Source organism: Gordionus sp. m RMFG-2023, chromosome 5 (genome assembly GCF_954871325.1).
Source record: "Gordionus sp. m RMFG-2023 chromosome 5, tfGorSpeb1-WG-v2, whole genome shotgun sequence".
NCBI classification, from domain to species: Eukaryota; Metazoa; Nematomorpha; class Gordioida; order Chordodea; family Parachordodidae; genus Gordionus; species Gordionus sp. m RMFG-2023.
This window is the reverse complement of record NC_088779.1, coordinates 1,713,909-1,732,249: the sequence shown is the minus strand read 5'-3', so window position 1 is coordinate 1,732,249 and position 18,341 is coordinate 1,713,909. Positions and strand designations below refer to the sequence as shown.

Here is an 18,341-nt window from a genome sequence, read left to right as displayed (position 1 = left end):
TGGAATGCCTCTCTTATGAATTGTAGACAATTTTGCTGTTAACCTTTGAGTCATTTATAATATATATAATTAATATATGGAAATATATATTATATTAAGTTTAAAGATTCATGCAAAAATTGTCTGAAATTAATTGGGCAGGTATTTCAAATATGACGGCATACACTTTCGGTAAAATCAGATTTTTTAATTTAAAATAACACACTCAAAAATTGATTTAAAGTTGCTTAACATACATATTCAAATGATCATCTTAATAAATCTTTACTCTTGTTGATCGATTGATTTTTTATTTAACTTAAATTGTTATTATAGCCTTTAACTATGTATTTCGTTTAAATTATTTTTTTTTATTATACATATATATATACCTTATTTTATATTTATTTAAGAAGTATCAATTTAGTTTTGGAATAAAATTATTATAAATTAAAATCTCCACCGTTATCTTTCACCACTGTTATCATCTATATAACAACTTTATAAAAAGTAATATATTAGATTTAAAAAAAAGAAGAAATTTAACAAACGTGAGATCGTTGTTATTTTTTTATCATCGAGGGTCTTAGAATTTGTACATAACCCTTAGCTACACAAATATCCATATGGTAGAAAATGTGATTATACAACAAAATAACAACCTTTGTTCGAAAAAATGAAAGTAATTTAATTTATACTTTCGAATTTTATAGGATAGTTAATTATGCAAAAATAAATAATGGGGGTAATTAAAATTTATAAATTAAATAAACTATAAACACAAGGCAGTCCTTGCGGAAAAGCGGATTACAACTAGTAAACGACTAAAAAATATATATGAGAAGATCATATTTCTATTAAATAATCTTTTTAAGAAACAATTAAAATAGGAAATGGTTAGTTTTTAAATTAGAATGTAAAATTTTATTAATATACTGCCATTTTTTTCAATAAATGTGTTTACTATTTCATGATAAAAAGGATTAGGCTACTAAGATATCACTATAAAAAATCCACTTCTTTTAAGAATTCGGGGGCACTGAAATTCATTTAAATTGATGGAGGTACTTCCCACCCCCGCCCTCCCCTCAACTACATCACTGATAATATGATAAAAATTTTAGCTATTATATATGTACATTATGTATGTAAGTCATTCAATATTCTTTATAAACTTTGTCCTTTTAAGCTATGAAATTAACAGAGCCACATTCGATTATGCCAATTAAACCAATGACATAATACCAAGACTGACGATCAATCCTGACGATTCATTCATTAAAAGTGTACATCTATGCAAATCAGCTAGGGACGCCATCTTGCTTACAGTAATCATTATTAAAATTTTAAACGAGAGCCTAATTTATTCCTATATCTGATACAAACTTTAATAAAGAATTACCTGATTATCGAGGTAATAAGGAAGCAAGTTATCAATTTAATAGTAGTTTTTAACATGAGAATAATTATCATATGGGTTACTAAAATGGCGGGTCCAGCTGATTTGCATTCAACGACGCTTAAAAATGCATTTTAATAAATAAATCGTCAGTCTAGGTATTATATATGTCATTGAATTAAACTAAGCAAAAATGTTAAGGGGGTATTTTAATATTGAACTTTTTTAATTTCTATCGTATGCCACTTTATTTTGAAACATGTGGTAAAATGTTTGAACTTCAAGGAACCTTATATTTTTTATTAAAACTTAAAAATTTTACAAATATAGACCTCACCAAATGCGGGTATCTATTTATTAATATAAATTAAATAATTATACATCTTTAGGGAATATCAATTAAGATTTAAACTTAAAACCCCCTTTAATCAGTCTGTTTCAGAATCCTGTCCTAGTAATTATATTAATTATTTATTTTTTTTACTAATAAGATTTAAAGATACTATTGATACAAATTCGTCTCAAGATATTACAATTATAAGTTCAACAATTAATATAAATTTTCAAAACGAGGTTGTTGAAATTAATGAAGTTTTTTTGCACAAAATCATTTTCTTGGTGGACTCATCAAAGGTAATATCAATATTTAAACAGATTTTGCTCACTTATTTGAATCTATATTTTATATATATATATCTAAAAGGCATTTGACACCTTAAAGCAAATAGACCTTGAGTTAACAGTAGAATTGTTTTATCACAATCCCAGAACTTCTACTGTTAAATTAAATAAATTGGATACCGAAATCAAATTTGAAGACAAGCTCAAAAAATGTAGGGACTTCAAATTTTGCAGTTCAAGGAAAATTATATGTCATTACGATTTGCTAAATGGACTACATTATGCTCGCCCAATAATATTTGGGCATAGGCACCTTGCTAGCATCAATATATCCACCCAGGCTAACCTGATATCTCTGAGAGAACCCACATATAAGTAATTTGTGTTTTTTTGTTGCTGAAATATTTTGATAAATATTCCAAAATAATATTTAAAATAATCTGCATTATTTTAGAGCCATGTAGCTATACCTATTTTTTTCAGGTCCTCTCTAGTTTGAGAAACTTTTTAATAAATAATATTTGCCCTAATGATGCTTGCATAACCATTATTTTATTTTTTTTAGATATTGGCCTGACTTAAAATAATATCTAGCCAATGATATTAATAATTAGCTTAGACTGACAAATATTAATACATTAAAATTATATTTCAAAGTCCACCAATGACAGGGATTTGGACAAAATGTCTTTTAATGACATCTACTATCGCTAATGACATTGACTAATCACAAGTATTTTAAAAGCTGTGATTATTTTTGGCAGTAAATTAATTAATCAAGATGGGTAATATTTTTATTATCAATAAATTAATCTTTTGGGCAGTATTTATATAATATTATAACCAGTAAAAAAAAATTACGTTGAATTGTAATTGTAACTAAAATTGTATTGTATAGTATTTATTTGAAAATTGTTTATTAATTTATATAAATATTTTTTTATATATCTTTATAACTAATTTAGAACACCTTTTAATTCTAGTTTACATTTTAAAATAATTATATAGGAATAGAAGTTCAAAAGTGTAAATCACCTACATATTCACCATCAATATCAGATTCGGATGAGACTGATAATCTTTTTGAAAATAGTATGATTTCTAATAATTTTTTGAAAAATAAGCATATAATATTTTGTGATAGCCTTGCTCATATTTGTTCTATCCACAAGTAAAGCTTGCACTAATATTGGAATCGTTAAATATTATGGGGAAAAGATTCGAACCACATTGTGGTGATAGATAGCTCTGTGAATGTTGAATTACGTGATAGGTGTATACAATTTCCGCAACTCTAGTTGCATTTGTATTATTTAATATTTTTTGGAGAACATTTTTGTATTTGCAATCGATGTTGATATACTCCCCTGTACCGACTTATGCTTTAACGATTTTCGATGTCGTAAAATATCATATTCTCCCCTCACGTTGTAATTACATATCGTAGAGCATATTCTACATTTGACATGGCTCTCTGTTAGCTTCATCAACCAGATATATTTTCGCTCACATAACTTATTATATTTTACAACAATATTTCCTTTTCTTTTTTCCTATCTTATTCTAAAGTATATAAAAAAGATAAATCAAATTTTGTTTGGATAATTTAAATCAAAAAAATATTATCACTCATGCTATTTTATTAGAAAAAAATGATTAACAAGAACTAAAAATCATATCATAATCTTTATATGCTTTATTTTTCAAAGAAGATTATTAGAAATCTTATACTATTTCAGAAAGATTATCAGTCTCATCTGAATCTGATATTGATGTCCAATATGTAGGTGATTTTTACGCTTTTCAACTTATATTCCTATATAATATGTTTAAAATGTAATTAGAATATTTTGTCATTAAAGGTGATTTCTTAAATTAGTTATAAAAAAGATATTTGTATATATATTACCAGAGTTGTTAAAGGATCTAGATACAAGTATCTAGATCCTGTATCTAGATATAAAAATGTGGTATCTGTATCTAGATAGATTTTTGATTAAAATATCGGTATCTAGATATTATTTTAGACGATGTATCTGTATCTAGATCCATTTAAAAAGTATCTTTTAACAACTCTGTAAATTACTAAACAATTTTTCAAATAAATACTGTATACTATACAATTTTCGTTAATTAACAATTCAACTTAATTTTTTTTTATTACTGAGTTAAAATTATATAAATATTGCCCATTTTGATAAAAATATTGCCCAAAAATTTTTAAATACTGCCAAAAAAGATTAATTTGTTGATAATAAATACCCATTTTGATTAATTTATTGCCCCTAAATTAACATAGCTTTTATGAATATTTGTGATTTCCTAATTAGTTCAAAATTTAGGAAAAAAAATATTCCTCACTAAGTAACAAAACATAATGATTAGAAAATTCGTACTGTGAGCATAATCAGTTTCAGAAAAGATTTTCTGAGCAGCTGTTGTAGTAGGACTAATAGTTGTTAGAGACTCTGATGTTGCTTGTTGTTACAATTAAACAACTATAAGCTTTAATTAAATATTTAGATATAAAAAATTTATTTTCAATAAAAAAAACGCAAACTTTTTTGCAATTTTTGATATATTGATTAATAATGTAACATACTTGAATAGCTCATAATAAAAAAGGTATTTGTATAAATTACTACTTTTTCAAATAAATACTGTATACGATACAATTTTAGTTACAATTAACAATTCAACTTAATTTTATTTTTTTTACTGGGTTAACATTATATAAATACTGCCCATTATGATAAATTTAATGCCCGAATGATTAATTTAGTATGCACACTACTATTAAATAAATCATCAGTCTAGGTTAGTTATTAAATATCAGATCCAATCCATATTATATAAAAAAAAACCAAGTTATGGGAAAATCAAAAAATGCCCAGGTCCTTATCTGACCGCTGCGAGAACTTGTCAGTCATAACCTGACTGCAAAAATTAAATAACTGTTCAGTCCCCACTCGTTTAAAAAGAAAACATCTGGTGTTACAGATTGCTTTCAGTTCCACATAAAACATGGCTCATATTTAAATTTTTATTTAAAAAAAAAAAAAAATTAGGGTCTACAAAAAAATCAAACAACAGAACAAGATGAAGGCTTACTCATCTCAATCTTCAGCACAAATTCCTGATGGTCTTCTGTCCTTCGATCTCCTGTCATCTCTAGATACCAATGAAAGTAATTTTAATTTTTTTTTACCACAAAAAAAGAGAATAAAATATTAGTCATCCTTTTTCGAAGGAAATTCGCCCGTCCATTTTTCATCGGATTAAATACCAGAGTACTTCCCGCTGCGATTTGTTAAAGTTAAAACGTTAGATTATATGGTTGGCCATGTTTCCGAACTATATAGATAGTTGGTTGTACTATGGAACTAAAATTAATCAAGGGTGGTTAAAGTGGAAATCCTTATCTGGAGTGCTCTTTGACAAAAGAATACCACAGAAATTGAAGGGAAAAATTTACAGTTCCATAGTACTACCAACTATACTATATAGTTCGGACACATGGTCAACCAAAGAATCAGACGAGAGAAGTCTACAAACTATGGAGATGAGAATGCTGAGGATGATTGCTGGGGTAACAAGAAAGGATAAGATGCGAAGTACAAGAATATTAGGAAGGACTAAGATAATGGTGTAAACAGACTTAGGTGGTATGGGCACACAATGAGAAGGCCTATGAACTACATAGGAAATAAGGTTGAGAGTTTGGAAGTGATGGGCCAACGTAAAAGGAGAAGGCCAAAACTTCAATGTAGCCATAAAGTTAAAGCCAATATGAAAAGTATAAATTAGATAAAAGAGATAGTATGAATAACATAAAGTGGAGAAAGATTTTGAAGGAGCTTACCACTAGAAAAGGTGAAAGCTAAAGAGGAAAAAAAACAACTTTATATTATATCCGAGACTCAAAGCTGAATCGTCAGTTCTGACAATTCTGGCAGGAGAAAACGCCCTCCTGCATAAGGATAAGATTTTTGGACATCGACTCAATTTTGAGAGGAAAAACATTCGAATCTACCCGAAAGACTCTATGTATTTAAATGGGAAATATATTTAAAAAATTAACAATAGAAATCGCCGTGACAGTAGGTAGTGGCGGACATGAAAACACCGAAAATAATCGGCATAACCCTAACAGCTGCTACCCTTTTTTACCCCCAACTCTGCAAGCCATCTTGTTAAGGAACGGAATGGTCTCTAAAAACGTTAAAGTAAATAAGTTGTTATTTTTTTTTTATATTTTGATTCGCTCGTTTGTCTTGAAATGATATAAAAAAAAACAAACAAACAAATTTAAATAATAACGTGACATTATTTATTTATTTATTTTTTTTTCCATAGGCATGCAAATATGTTGTCAACCCGGATGGTTTTCATGGTTACCGATCAGCTGTCGAACGATTCGTTCAAATATTCTACATCCAGATCCTCTCCCATTTTAGCTTAAAGTGCACCCTCTTGAAGTACTTTCTATACGCCAATTTTCCCGGATTCCGCCCGGATGATGAACCGTACCCGCATAAGGAAATCCATTTGGGTTTTTTTAATTTATTTTATTTTATTATTTTTTTTTTCATCTCTTAAAAAACCCAATTCTTCATTTTATCATAATTTGATCGCGAAATTCCCCAAGCGAAATCTTAGAAATTATTAATTTACACGGGAACTCGTTTTTCCCTCCATTTTTGAAAAAAATATTTTTTTGGCTCACTCTGAGTTCAGCAAGGATCGCGAATTGGAGTCAAATTTTAAATACGAACTAAAAAGTACGCGCGATTAAAGATACGTTTAAATTTTTGGCAACCTATTTTTTATTTTACTTTTATTTTATTTTATTTTATTTTATTTTGGAAATATCGAAAAAAAATGAAGTGCTAATAAAGAAAGACAGAGAAAGATAGAAAGAAAGAGAGTAAGAAAGAAAGAAAGAAAGAAAGAAAGAGAAAGTTGGAAACTTTATCAATTAACATTTAATTAAAAAAACTATAAAATTATCAATAACGATTCTAAATTATCAAAATTTTTTATTTTTTTTTTTAAAGGTTATATAAAAGCAAAAAAAAGAGTGCTTTTTTCGAAAGTTCGCGGCAAAATTGTCTGTTTATATCTAAGGAATACATTTTCGTTCCGAATTCCTCATAGATCACATATTCCATTGTGACACATGTCAGAGATCCACAGAGATCAAAATTTTCGGTCCCACTGTAAAATTATTTTCAAGCCCTTATCCGGCGGGGTTTTTAAAAAATTATTTCAGGTTTGGCGGGTCTACTATTTATAAATATATATTTAATATAAAAAAAAGAAGACTTTAGCCGAACCTTGAAAGAGGCTCTGCTAGGCTTCCCGTCTCGTATCCTGGCGTTCACCGCTACCGACCACAAGCACAACTATGTGACCGAATTCGTGAGTTATTCTATCCGATTGCTAGATTTGATCTCTCGCGAGAACGAAGAAATTTGGAAACATTTAACGGGTTCGACCTATGGGCTCGCCACCACCGCTCATTTTGCCCCGGAAGATGCCGGAAAGTTGAGCGGCCATGATTCGGGCTTAGAGGACCGCTTATTAAACTCTCAATATTACTATGATAGGGTAAATTTTAAATAGCTAGCTCTAGGGTAGCATTGTTAAACGGTTCGATTTTTAAAAAAAAACGGCTAACCCAATATTTTAGTCAAAAAATGATTACGCACGCCTGGAAAATTTGCGCGATAGATGGCAGAAAGATTTGGACATCTATTAACGACATCTTGAGGCTCGAATTATATGTTTTTTTAGCTAATATATTGGGTTAACCCTTTAAATCGGAACTTTTTATAAAACTATTTTAGGGATTAATAAAAAAAACAATTTTTCAAACATAAAAAAACGAGGAAAAAAAAACAGAAAAAAAACAAACAATTAAAGTTAGTTTTTTTTCTTTTTTTTTGATAACATAATTTAACAAAATTGTACATCATTATAAAAATGATTTGTGAATAAATTAAAAATTTCTCGCGTACTATTGGTGGGTTATGTCGAAAGACCTGCATGTCCAGAACTCCACACCTGGCCTGGAACCGTGCCATAAAAATTATGTGACTTTAGGAAAACAGGGTCGGGCTTTATAGCGGAGAAAATAGCGGTTTTATATTTCATTTTTGCTCCCATAAATTTTGAAATTCCCCTTTGAAACAATATTGCTAAATATAACCCCCCCCCCCCAAAAAAAAAAAAATTAACGAAATTTTAAATCATTATAGGCCACAGGCTGGAAGGAAGGAAGGAAGGAAGGAATGAAAAGCCTCGAGATTTAGATAACATATGTCTTGACCTTTGGTTTCTTATATGAGCAAAATCTTCAAGTTTGCGTAATAATTTTCTGGATGAAATATTGAGTTAGCCGTTTTTAAAAATCGGCTCAAAAAAAGCCGTTTAACGGCACTACCACAGGCTATAAACTTGGTCCAAAAATATCCGAAAAACTACCGGAAAAAATTCTGGCCAGTCCGGACTTGATTAGAAAATTTTTTTTCCCCCAAATCCCGAACCATGCCTAAATTTTTTGACTCTGGAATATTCAAGATGACTTGAATTAGAATAAAAATAGGAAAAAAAAAACAACGTTTTATATTTTTTTACTCGAAAAAAACGGGATTTTTTTTTATTCCTAGCACGCTCTAATCTAATTTTTTGCGATTGTTTATCGATTTTTTTTCAAAAACTGATTTAAATCGATCTACGTAATAAATTTATTGATTGGGCTCGTAAAATTGTATATTGATTTAAGAAAATTAAAAATGATACCAAAATTATTGGCGCTTACGACTCATTGGTGGTTGCATCCTTTTTTTAAAAAAAACTGTTATCACGTGTCCCACAATAATCACGTGTCCCACAATAATCACGTGTCCCACAATAATCACGTGTCCCACAATAATCACGTGAATTTAAAATGAAGTTTTTTTTAAAAAAAGCCAGTTTAACAACAACAACAACAACCCGATTTCTTTTATCACAATAGATTCGAAAATTTTCGGTCAATTTTTACGTGACCCTTAACCGTAAGGCTATGCCCAAATTGCCAGATAAATGCTTTAATTCCGCCTTACGACACGCCTTAGAAGTCGTGGAGTTGGATGGGGACTCGTCGAGTACCTACGATCATTGCGTCATATCGGAACACCTAACTGACGACTCTAAAAGTTAGTTTAAAAAAAAAAAGAATTTTTATGACATTTTATTTTGTTAAAAAAAAAATTGAATACGAGACAGTAGAGGTATTCACAATTTAAACACGTGACAATTTACCAGCTGTTTTTTGTCTATAATTTTTCCCTTCCCTTCTACACTCTTTAAATTTTAGAATATAAATTTATTATCCGCCCTACTACCAGGAAAAATCTTAAAAGGAAAACCTTTAGAAGATATCACGTGACGATTATTATATTTTTGCTTTGAACCGGAACTCGGTCCCAAAATTTTTGTAATGGTTTACCGGCCCGGTTAATTCGAATATCTCGTCTTCCACAGTTTCATGGTTTCATCCCTTTTTTTTCTAATTTTATCGTGATATATATATATAAAATAGACCAAGACGCCTCCGAATCGTATACCGCGAATTACGATAACCCTCTCAACGAACCTAATTCACTTCGTCGATTAATATTTTCTCCGCTAAATCTGGGTGAAGACGACGGGACCGTATTCGCGCTTTTGAACAAACAATCCCACCGATTTTCCGCTCTTCACGGGTGCGTTCTATCTCCATTTAAATCCCCAGGCCGCGATGACGTTAAAATGGGACGTTTATCTGCCGTTTTTTCGGAAATTTCAAACATTTTTCGGTCTTTATTCCAGGTTCCACCGTTACTCGCGGCTTCCCATTTTGACCCTAGTCCTAGATTGCCCCTCGAATCTGATAGATCCGTTACGCAATTCACCCCTTTGGCTAAGTTGACTCGACGTAAAAGCGGTTTCTACCTATCGCCAGCTCTTCGTAAGGCTAATAATAACTGGTTCGCTCGAGATAACGGTAATGTAGGCGACGACGGCGATATTAAATTGATAGGATTCAAATCGGATTGTTCCTCGATTTCCGGAACAGCTGATTCACCCAAATTATCTGATAACGTGCCTTCCCCGCTAAAATGCGAGAGAAAATTGAGTTTTAGGGGGTTCGGTTCTAGATCAAAATCGAAAACTTTTGTTTTACCCTTCCCGACCTCCAACGTTAAAATGCGATGGGAAAAGAAGTCGTCGGTGTTTTCCCGCGAGTTTAACCCCAACGGAAATATTCCGTCGACAAATATCGCTGACGAATACTCGAGTACACACGCCAACCCCACCACGATAATGAATTCTAATTTCGATTTACGCGATAACGAAGGCACGCCTTCTGGCTTCTACGAAGAAAGCGGCCAAATGAATTTTGACGACCAAGAAATGGGTAATAATAAACTAGGGAAAACTGGTGGCGGTTGCGCGAGATTAACTTCTTGCGCAGAATTTTTGACCAGATCTTCATCATCGTCATGTAGGAGAAAGTCTGTCGGAGCTAAAATGATTTCCAACAAGGTTAAAAATTAGAATATTATTAATCTAATTTCTTTCTCTATGTTTTATAATTCTTTTTTTTTTCTGGTATTGAGAAAATAAATTCAAAAATGAGTGATGAAATCTATTTTTTTTTTCTACGATCAAAAAATCGATTTAGAGAAAAGGCCTACTCTAGATATTGTTGCGGAGAAAAAATGGTGTCCATTTTTTGTTTTTAATTGAGCACTGTCGTAAATTAAAATGACGCCCGTCACTCTTTTTTTTGTTAGTAAACATTAAATGCGATGCATTGCCTTTTAATGCGAAGTTTATACGGCCAAGACTTTTAAGCGAGGAATATGATTCTATCCTATTTATGTATATTTCTTTATAGCTTCCTACGACACCCGAAGATTTACCCTTAATCTTAAACTCGTCAGAACCTTGTGCCCTCTACTCGCCAAAGTTATTATCGACAACTAGACCATTAACCAACTATTCCTTGTCAGATAGTCCGTCATCATGCACCTCTCTATTATCAGCTCCCAAGTCGATCCATTTGGTAGTCTGTGTCCACGGGTTGGGGGGCTCCAAGAACGACCTCAAGTCTTTCGAGATGGTCTTCAAGAGGCTTTTACCCTTATCGTCTGTTGACCATCGCTACGCCGAAGAAGGCCACCTCGACAACGCCCACGAAGCGCTTGACGCTCCGCGATTCGAATTTCTCATGACCGAACAAGTGTGTCCCGATAGGTAATTTTTTTTCTTTCTTTATATAATTGGTAAGGTTTTAAAATTTTACTCTCCATCTAGATTAATCCACTAATTAAGATCGGACGAGACTGTTTCTAATTGAGAATAGAATTTTTTTAAAAAAATTACAAACCACATAGTAGAACTAGTAACTTATAACACCTCATCCTATCTTTACCAAGAATGTTATCGAATTAACGTGTCCGGGGGTATTTAACTTGGACCCCCTCATTCCACAGTTAGCTTCGATTCAGAGGTCTACTCGCTCGCCTAATGTTTAAAAAATATTTTAATGTAGGGGTATACCGATACCCCATTTTGGAGGCCGATTCGATCCGATATTCCAGATATTAAATCGATATCGGCCGATTATCGATCCGATATCATTTTGTATTCCGTAATGATACCAATGGTTTTAATTTTTAATATACTTTTTATTAGTATAACATCTATAATTTAACTGTACCATAACTCATGTCATTTAAATATATTATAACGATCAGTTATAGTTTATTCTATTCAACAAAAGTATATAAAATATTTATTGTTAAATCACTTTTATTAAATAATATTATATGTAATTTGGAAATAAATATTTAAAATAATGTTTGACATTAATATATCGATGATTTCTTTTTTAGAAATACCAAACTTTCCAATTTATCAGAGGTTTCAGCCTGAGGCGATGGAAATGTCAATATTTCCAGCTTCACTAAAAACAGATTCTGAAGAGATTATCGCGCACTTTTATAAACAGAATACGCAAAATAAATAGCAATGTGGCAGAATGCTTATTAATTAATTAATTATTATTATTAAAAAAAATACATAAAAATCATTTCGATTTTATTAATAAATGATTTTAGATAAAACTTTTTTTTTAAAAATTTTTTTATAACATTCTATTTTTGTTAAAGACGCCATTTTATATAGGGTCGGGTCGGAATATTTTATAATATTGGCCGATAACCGATGTTTAAAATGGGTGAAATATCGGCCCGATCCGATAAAAATATCGATACACCCCTATTTTAATGTCCGGTTTGACCAATGACATATAATAATACCTAGACTGACGATTCATTCATTAAAAGTGTACATCAATACAAACAGCTAGAGACGCCATCTTGGTTACTGTAATAAATATTAAAATTTTAAACGAGAGCCTAATTTTATATTATATCTGATGCAAACTTTATTAAAGAATTGCCTGTTCATCGAGATAATAAGAAAGTAAGTTATCAATTTAATATTAGTTTTTAACATGAAAATAATTATTATAAAGGTTACCAAAATGGCGGATCCAGCTGATTTGCTTTTAACGACGCTTAAAAATGCATTTTAATGAATGAATCGTCAGTCTAGGTATTATTATATGTCATTGGGTTTGACGCTTTATACATTTATTCTAGTGTTATTTTTTAGTTGAAACATATATTTTTCGAGATTCAATATCCATTAAATTACCTCCGAAAAAAAAAACCGCGGGCCCTGTATTCCTCCTCATCAGAATCGATAAACAAACTTTCAAGAACTATATTTTGAAAAAAAAAAACATCTGATTTAGAAAACTCTTTATTGAATACGCCATTTGCCTAATGTCCAGCTTTAAGAATCGAATATAATGTTAACATTAATGTTAATAAGCAGAGTTGTTAAAAGATACTTTTTAAATGGATCTAGATACAGATACATCGTCTAAAATAATATCTAGATACAGATATTTTAATCGAAAATCTATCTAGATACAGATACTACATTTTTATATCTAGATACAGGATCTAGATCCTTTAACAACTCTGTTAATAAGTAAGGGTTTTCTACCTTGGCCTATAAGGTTGCTTCTTATTTGAATGTATTAACAATGGTTCCGGACCCACCAACGAATTAAGAAGGTAATAGATGGGCTTTAACGTCCGACAAAGTATTCGCGTCTCGAAATGTCGGACGGAAAGCTTAAAAAACATGTCTTTTGTTCATATAAATGTTCTTTGTTCCCCTTTCTCTCGATTACTTCCCGAATCTTCTAATAAGTAAGCGACATTACTCGAAAAAAAAAGATGGAGATGTGTCCATCAATGACATGTAATAATACCTAGACAGACGATGCATTCGTGATAATGCATTTTGAAAGCGTCGTTGAATACAAATCAGCTGGAGCTTCCATTTTGGGAACCCGTGATGTTACAAACCACTATATATGATGTTATTTGAAAATATGTTATTTTTAAAAAGGGAATAGGTAACCAAAATGGCGTCTTCAGCTGTTTTTCATTGACGTGCACTATTAACAAATTCATCGTCAGTCAACGGTATCGAATTCCTCAAATTTAAAAATGAAGAATTTTTGTTTTAAGATTCCTCGGGGCCAAACGAATTAGTTTTTTTTTTCTAATTTAGTGGAAGTTCCAGACGAGGTATTAAGAACGATTTTTTTAAGTCATTATATTTAACATATATTTCGTATAGTGTTGTTAACCGGCTGGTTTTGGGGCCGGTTTTTAAAAAGGGTTAACTCAATACTTCACCCAGAAAAATATTACCCGAGCCTGAAGATTTAGCTAACAGATGGAACAGAGGTGTAGACACCTATTATGGTAATCTCGAGGATTGGGCGATATTTTTCCGGCTAAAATGTTGAGTTAGCGGTTTTCAGAAAATCGGCTCAAAACGAGCCGATTTATACTAACAACTAATTTCATGTATACATGTATATCAAACTCTCAAAACTCAATATTTCCCTATTTTCACCTCCATGTCACGTGATTGAGTTAAAGTAGCAAAGACAATAATATAATAATAATCATACTCGAAAAATAAATATTATCGGAAAAACGTCCATATCTGGTTATCACAAATCGATAGATAACAACGATTAGTATTCTTCAAATTTTTTATCAAATATCTTATTTTTTTTTGTTTATTGTAAACTATATTATTAACCCTAACTCATAATCTTTATAGCACGGTGCACACACAATCCTTAGATATAGAGGCCAGGGCCGATCATTGCCTCTCCCAACTTCTCTCCCGCTTATCTCACGCTTCCGACTTTCGGCAAAATGGCGAAATATTTTCCAAAAATTCAGGTTATTCCGAAAGACCCATTCCTTTCCGCGTGCCTCGTATAACCCGTATAAGCTTCGTGGCCCATTCCCTTGGATGCCTCATCGTCAGGGCCATGATTTTAAACTCTTCCTTCGAACCCTACCTTGAAAGGTTACAGACATTCCTCTCAATCTCCGGTCCCCACACTGGTTTGACACAACTGCTTAACCCGGTGACGGCAGGTCTAAAATTTTTGGCGACAGTTAAAGGGCCCTCCTGGAAACTGGCCGCCCAATTAACTCTCAGGGATTTTATCAATCCTACCCCTATTCTTACAAAAAATGGTGGCTATAATTTTGTGGGTCCAGATAATAACCACAGTTGTTACGATGAAGATTATGAAGGTAAGAACGCTCTAAATTTAAAAACCGAACCCCACAAAGTTGAAAGCGAGGAAAATATCGGCATAGTAAATCATAGTTTTGACGAAGAATTTCAAAGCCTGCCAGTCTTTGAAAACCTCCGCAATCGCGATGGCTTTGTCTGGAATGGGAAAAATAAGGGTATCCCCGATGACGATCTCGATAACCAGGAGCGATTTCCGACTCGCGGGAGAGGCGGGAAGCTCAAGAATGAGTTTGGTGCCATGGGTAACGGTTACGAAAATGGACACGTTCGTAATGGCTTTTCCAGGGTTCGGCCATCTAACGGAGAATGTATAAGTAAGCCCGCTTTTAAGTTAAAATTAATATTCATCATTTTTGAATATATCTCATGTCTTCATTCATTATTCTGGTGGATGTAGTATTTACGACAGTTAACCAGATTTCGTAACTATCTTTCTTCTTCGCCCAAAGCGGGCCCTTGCCAATTTGCCCCATTTCGCGCCTTTTTGCCATATCAGTTGTTCGTAAGATAGTCTTGATGCGGTTTTTTATCATGATTGTATAATCATTCATGCCACATCACGAATAATATGTTATCGCTGTCAATCATGAAAACAAATGATAATCATCATAATTTTAAATCCAAATAGTACGTATCATAAAATGTACGAACTTATTATAATAATATATTGTATAGCATTTACCACGGTAATCAGAATTTTTTATTTTTTCGTAACAAATTAGATAGACATTTTGCACATTTTTATTAGGATGAAACAAAATTCTTACCAATCCTTATTTAGGGAAGAATTTGCTCAAACGAGATGTTTTATTGTATTTTTTTTTTTAAATCACATTTAAAAAAAAAAAATATTCCCCCAAAAAGATAACCAGAAAACGACGCATTTCAACGATCCTCGGCGAAACGCCTACTTGTATTGCTTATGCCGGGACTCCCGTAAAGCCCTGGGACACTTTAAGCACTTGCTACTCGTCGGTAGTAGCCAAGATAAATACGCTCCCTTGAAGTCGGCCCTGCTATTACCCCTAGATTACGCGGCCGAAACCGGAAATAGGGTAGGCGTAAAGGGCGAGAACGAAGCGCTACCCAACGACAATTGTTTGGAGGAGGAAATGATAAAACTCGTGATCGAACCGCTAAGGCGCTCGGGTTTTTTTAAAAAAAAAAAAATAATATTTTTTTTTAAAATCTTAATCGGATTAACAATCCTTTTCAACTCTTAATTTTCAATGCACAAATAAGAAGGGTTTATGGATTTATAGGTTAAAAAGTGACGTTTCTAGATTATGTAGCTATCAGGTTGATAGCCAAAAGATAGGAAGGATGATAAAAGATTTAAGGATAGATTGAAAGGCGTAAACTCCCCTTGGGTTCGGTCTATATCGTTTCCTAGAATCATATTATTTAAAAAAAAAATTCTAAGTATAGTAAAGTAGCTCTCTATTATCTGACTTACCTCTTGAGGGTTCACTTTATGGAGATTTTTCACGGTACCCATTTATAATTTTTTTTATTATTAACTTAGTGACTTCTTTTTTTTCCAATCATATATTATTCCAATTCCAACCATATTTTCTTTAAAAAAAAAGAAGAAGCTAAAAATTTTACGACTGTTAAATAAGTATCGGATCTCGCTAAAAATGCCGCCTAAGGCTATACCTATAAAAAACTATACGACATCCGCTTTTACGACCATTAATTTAAAGTAGGATTAGATACACGTTTATAATTGATTTTTTTAAACAAAAAAAAAATGCAACAAAAATGATGAAAAAGGAACCAAGATAGTGAGATACGAGGTTAAGTTCAACTTGCCATCCCCATTCTCCCTCAACCTTTCTTCCAAGCAAAACCAAAACGCCGTCAATATAGCTAATTCTCGGACCAGCGCTTTGGTGGGCCGAACCGCTCACGTCGCCTTGATAGACTCCGAAATTTTTCTGGAAAAACTTCTCATCGTCTCCGCTCTCAAATATTTTCATCTTTAGAAACTCAACGGAGGGGGATTAGAAACGGATTATGTTTTTTTTTTCAGGAGAGAAAAACATCGTCACTATTGTTTATATAAGTGATATTTTAAGAAAAATATTTAACACTTATTTTGTATTAGTTAAATTTTAAAAATTTAATATAAATGTATAGATATATATTTTTTTGGCTACAGCTTTAGCTAATATTGAATTGTGATTATTTCACAGTTTTTTATAATTGTTCGTGCTAACAAATACTTTGTGTTAGAAATCATTTTCTTCCCGAACGGGGTTAATTTTCCCTATACAAACCAGTTTGCTCTTATAAGGATCGATAGTTTTTTATAGCCTTTTGTGCATCCAGAATCAGCTGGGATTGGCTCACTCTTAAAATGTGAATGATATTTAATAGCAGTATTTAAATAAATATCTCAATTTTCAATTTGTAATTTTGGTGATAAATTTTATAAATTTTTTTTTATCGCTTTTACAATCGCTTTCTTATAATAACCAAAGTTTCTTATTTTACAAATTCCAGTATTTGAAGAAAGAAAGAAAAATATATATATTCATAATAATTATTTTAACGATGCATATCACAAAAAACTGACATTTAAATAAACTAAATTATTATTTAATTTGTATTCTTTTCAAAAAGCATTTAAAAATATCTTTTTTTTTAAAATTACCAAAAAAGATCTTATTTTTTTTTATACTTAAAGTTATTGTTATTTTTGATTTTAGACTGCCAAAATGTCATTTTTAATTTCATTTATGGTTTTTAAAAAAACTAGTGTTATTGAACGGCACTCTATGTTTTATTCAGCAGGAAAAATATCATGCAAGCCTAAAAGATTTTGACTCCTGGATTGGACACGAAGGTTTGGAACATCTATTACCGAAATTTCGAGGCTTTAGACAATATTTTCCCGGCTAAAAAATATCGAGTTAGCCTTTTTTTTAAAAAAAAAATCGGCTCAAAACGAGCCGTTTAACAACACTATTTAAAACTGATTAAATCATCGCGCGCCGTCCACTATATCATTCTTTTCTTATAACTTTCCACCTTTTTTTGAATTATATTTCCCCCAAATTTCCCTTTTTTTTGAATTATTTTCTTTTCTTATAATTTTCTTTTCATATAATTTTTCCTTTTTTTTTTTTTAATTATAACCTTCTTTTCTTATAATTTTTTTTTTTTTTTTTAAAAAAAATGAATTATATTTCCGACAAATTTATATCCATCGCTTAAAATTTTAGGTGCTGATGTGTCCACGAATAAATCTTCGAATCTTATAACATAACTCATTTTTTTAAAATGATTATTTAAGTTATATAAAGTAAAAATTTGTCAAATTTCATTTTTTTTTTTCGAAAAATATAATTTTTCTCGTTTAAAAATTTCCACATTTTTTTAAAAAAACACAATTTGACATCTTTCACAAAAAATAAATATATTTATTTTTTGTATAAATGTAAAAATATATCGTAAAATTATTCATCCCAATCCAATCCATCTTCTCAGTTATACATACCAAAAAAATAAAACGTCCATTTAAAAAATAAAAATAAAATAGAATCTTAAATCTTATACGAACGGTGATGAAAATTATTAAATTTTCGGAATT

General features: G+C 31.2%; 1 protein-coding gene across 1 annotated transcript; it reads left to right on the top strand.

The window, feature by feature from the left end:
• Positions 1–1,617: 1,617 nt before the first annotated feature.
• Positions 1,618–17,323, top strand: LOC135929776 (uncharacterized). The gene is made up of 14 exons (XM_065466484.1): positions 1,618–1,724; positions 1,768–1,832; positions 1,878–2,011; positions 2,082–2,374; positions 5,068–5,186; positions 6,086–6,225; positions 6,356–6,551; positions 7,320–7,609; positions 9,021–9,201; positions 9,588–10,573; positions 10,929–11,287; positions 14,252–15,057; positions 15,608–15,892; positions 16,520–17,323. The coding sequence occupies exons 1-14, from the start codon at positions 1,618–1,620 to the stop codon at positions 16,729–16,731; spliced, it is 4,173 nt and encodes a 1,390-aa protein (XP_065322556.1). The 3' UTR covers positions 16,732–17,323.
• The last annotated feature ends 1,018 nt before the right edge of the window (positions 17,324–18,341 follow it).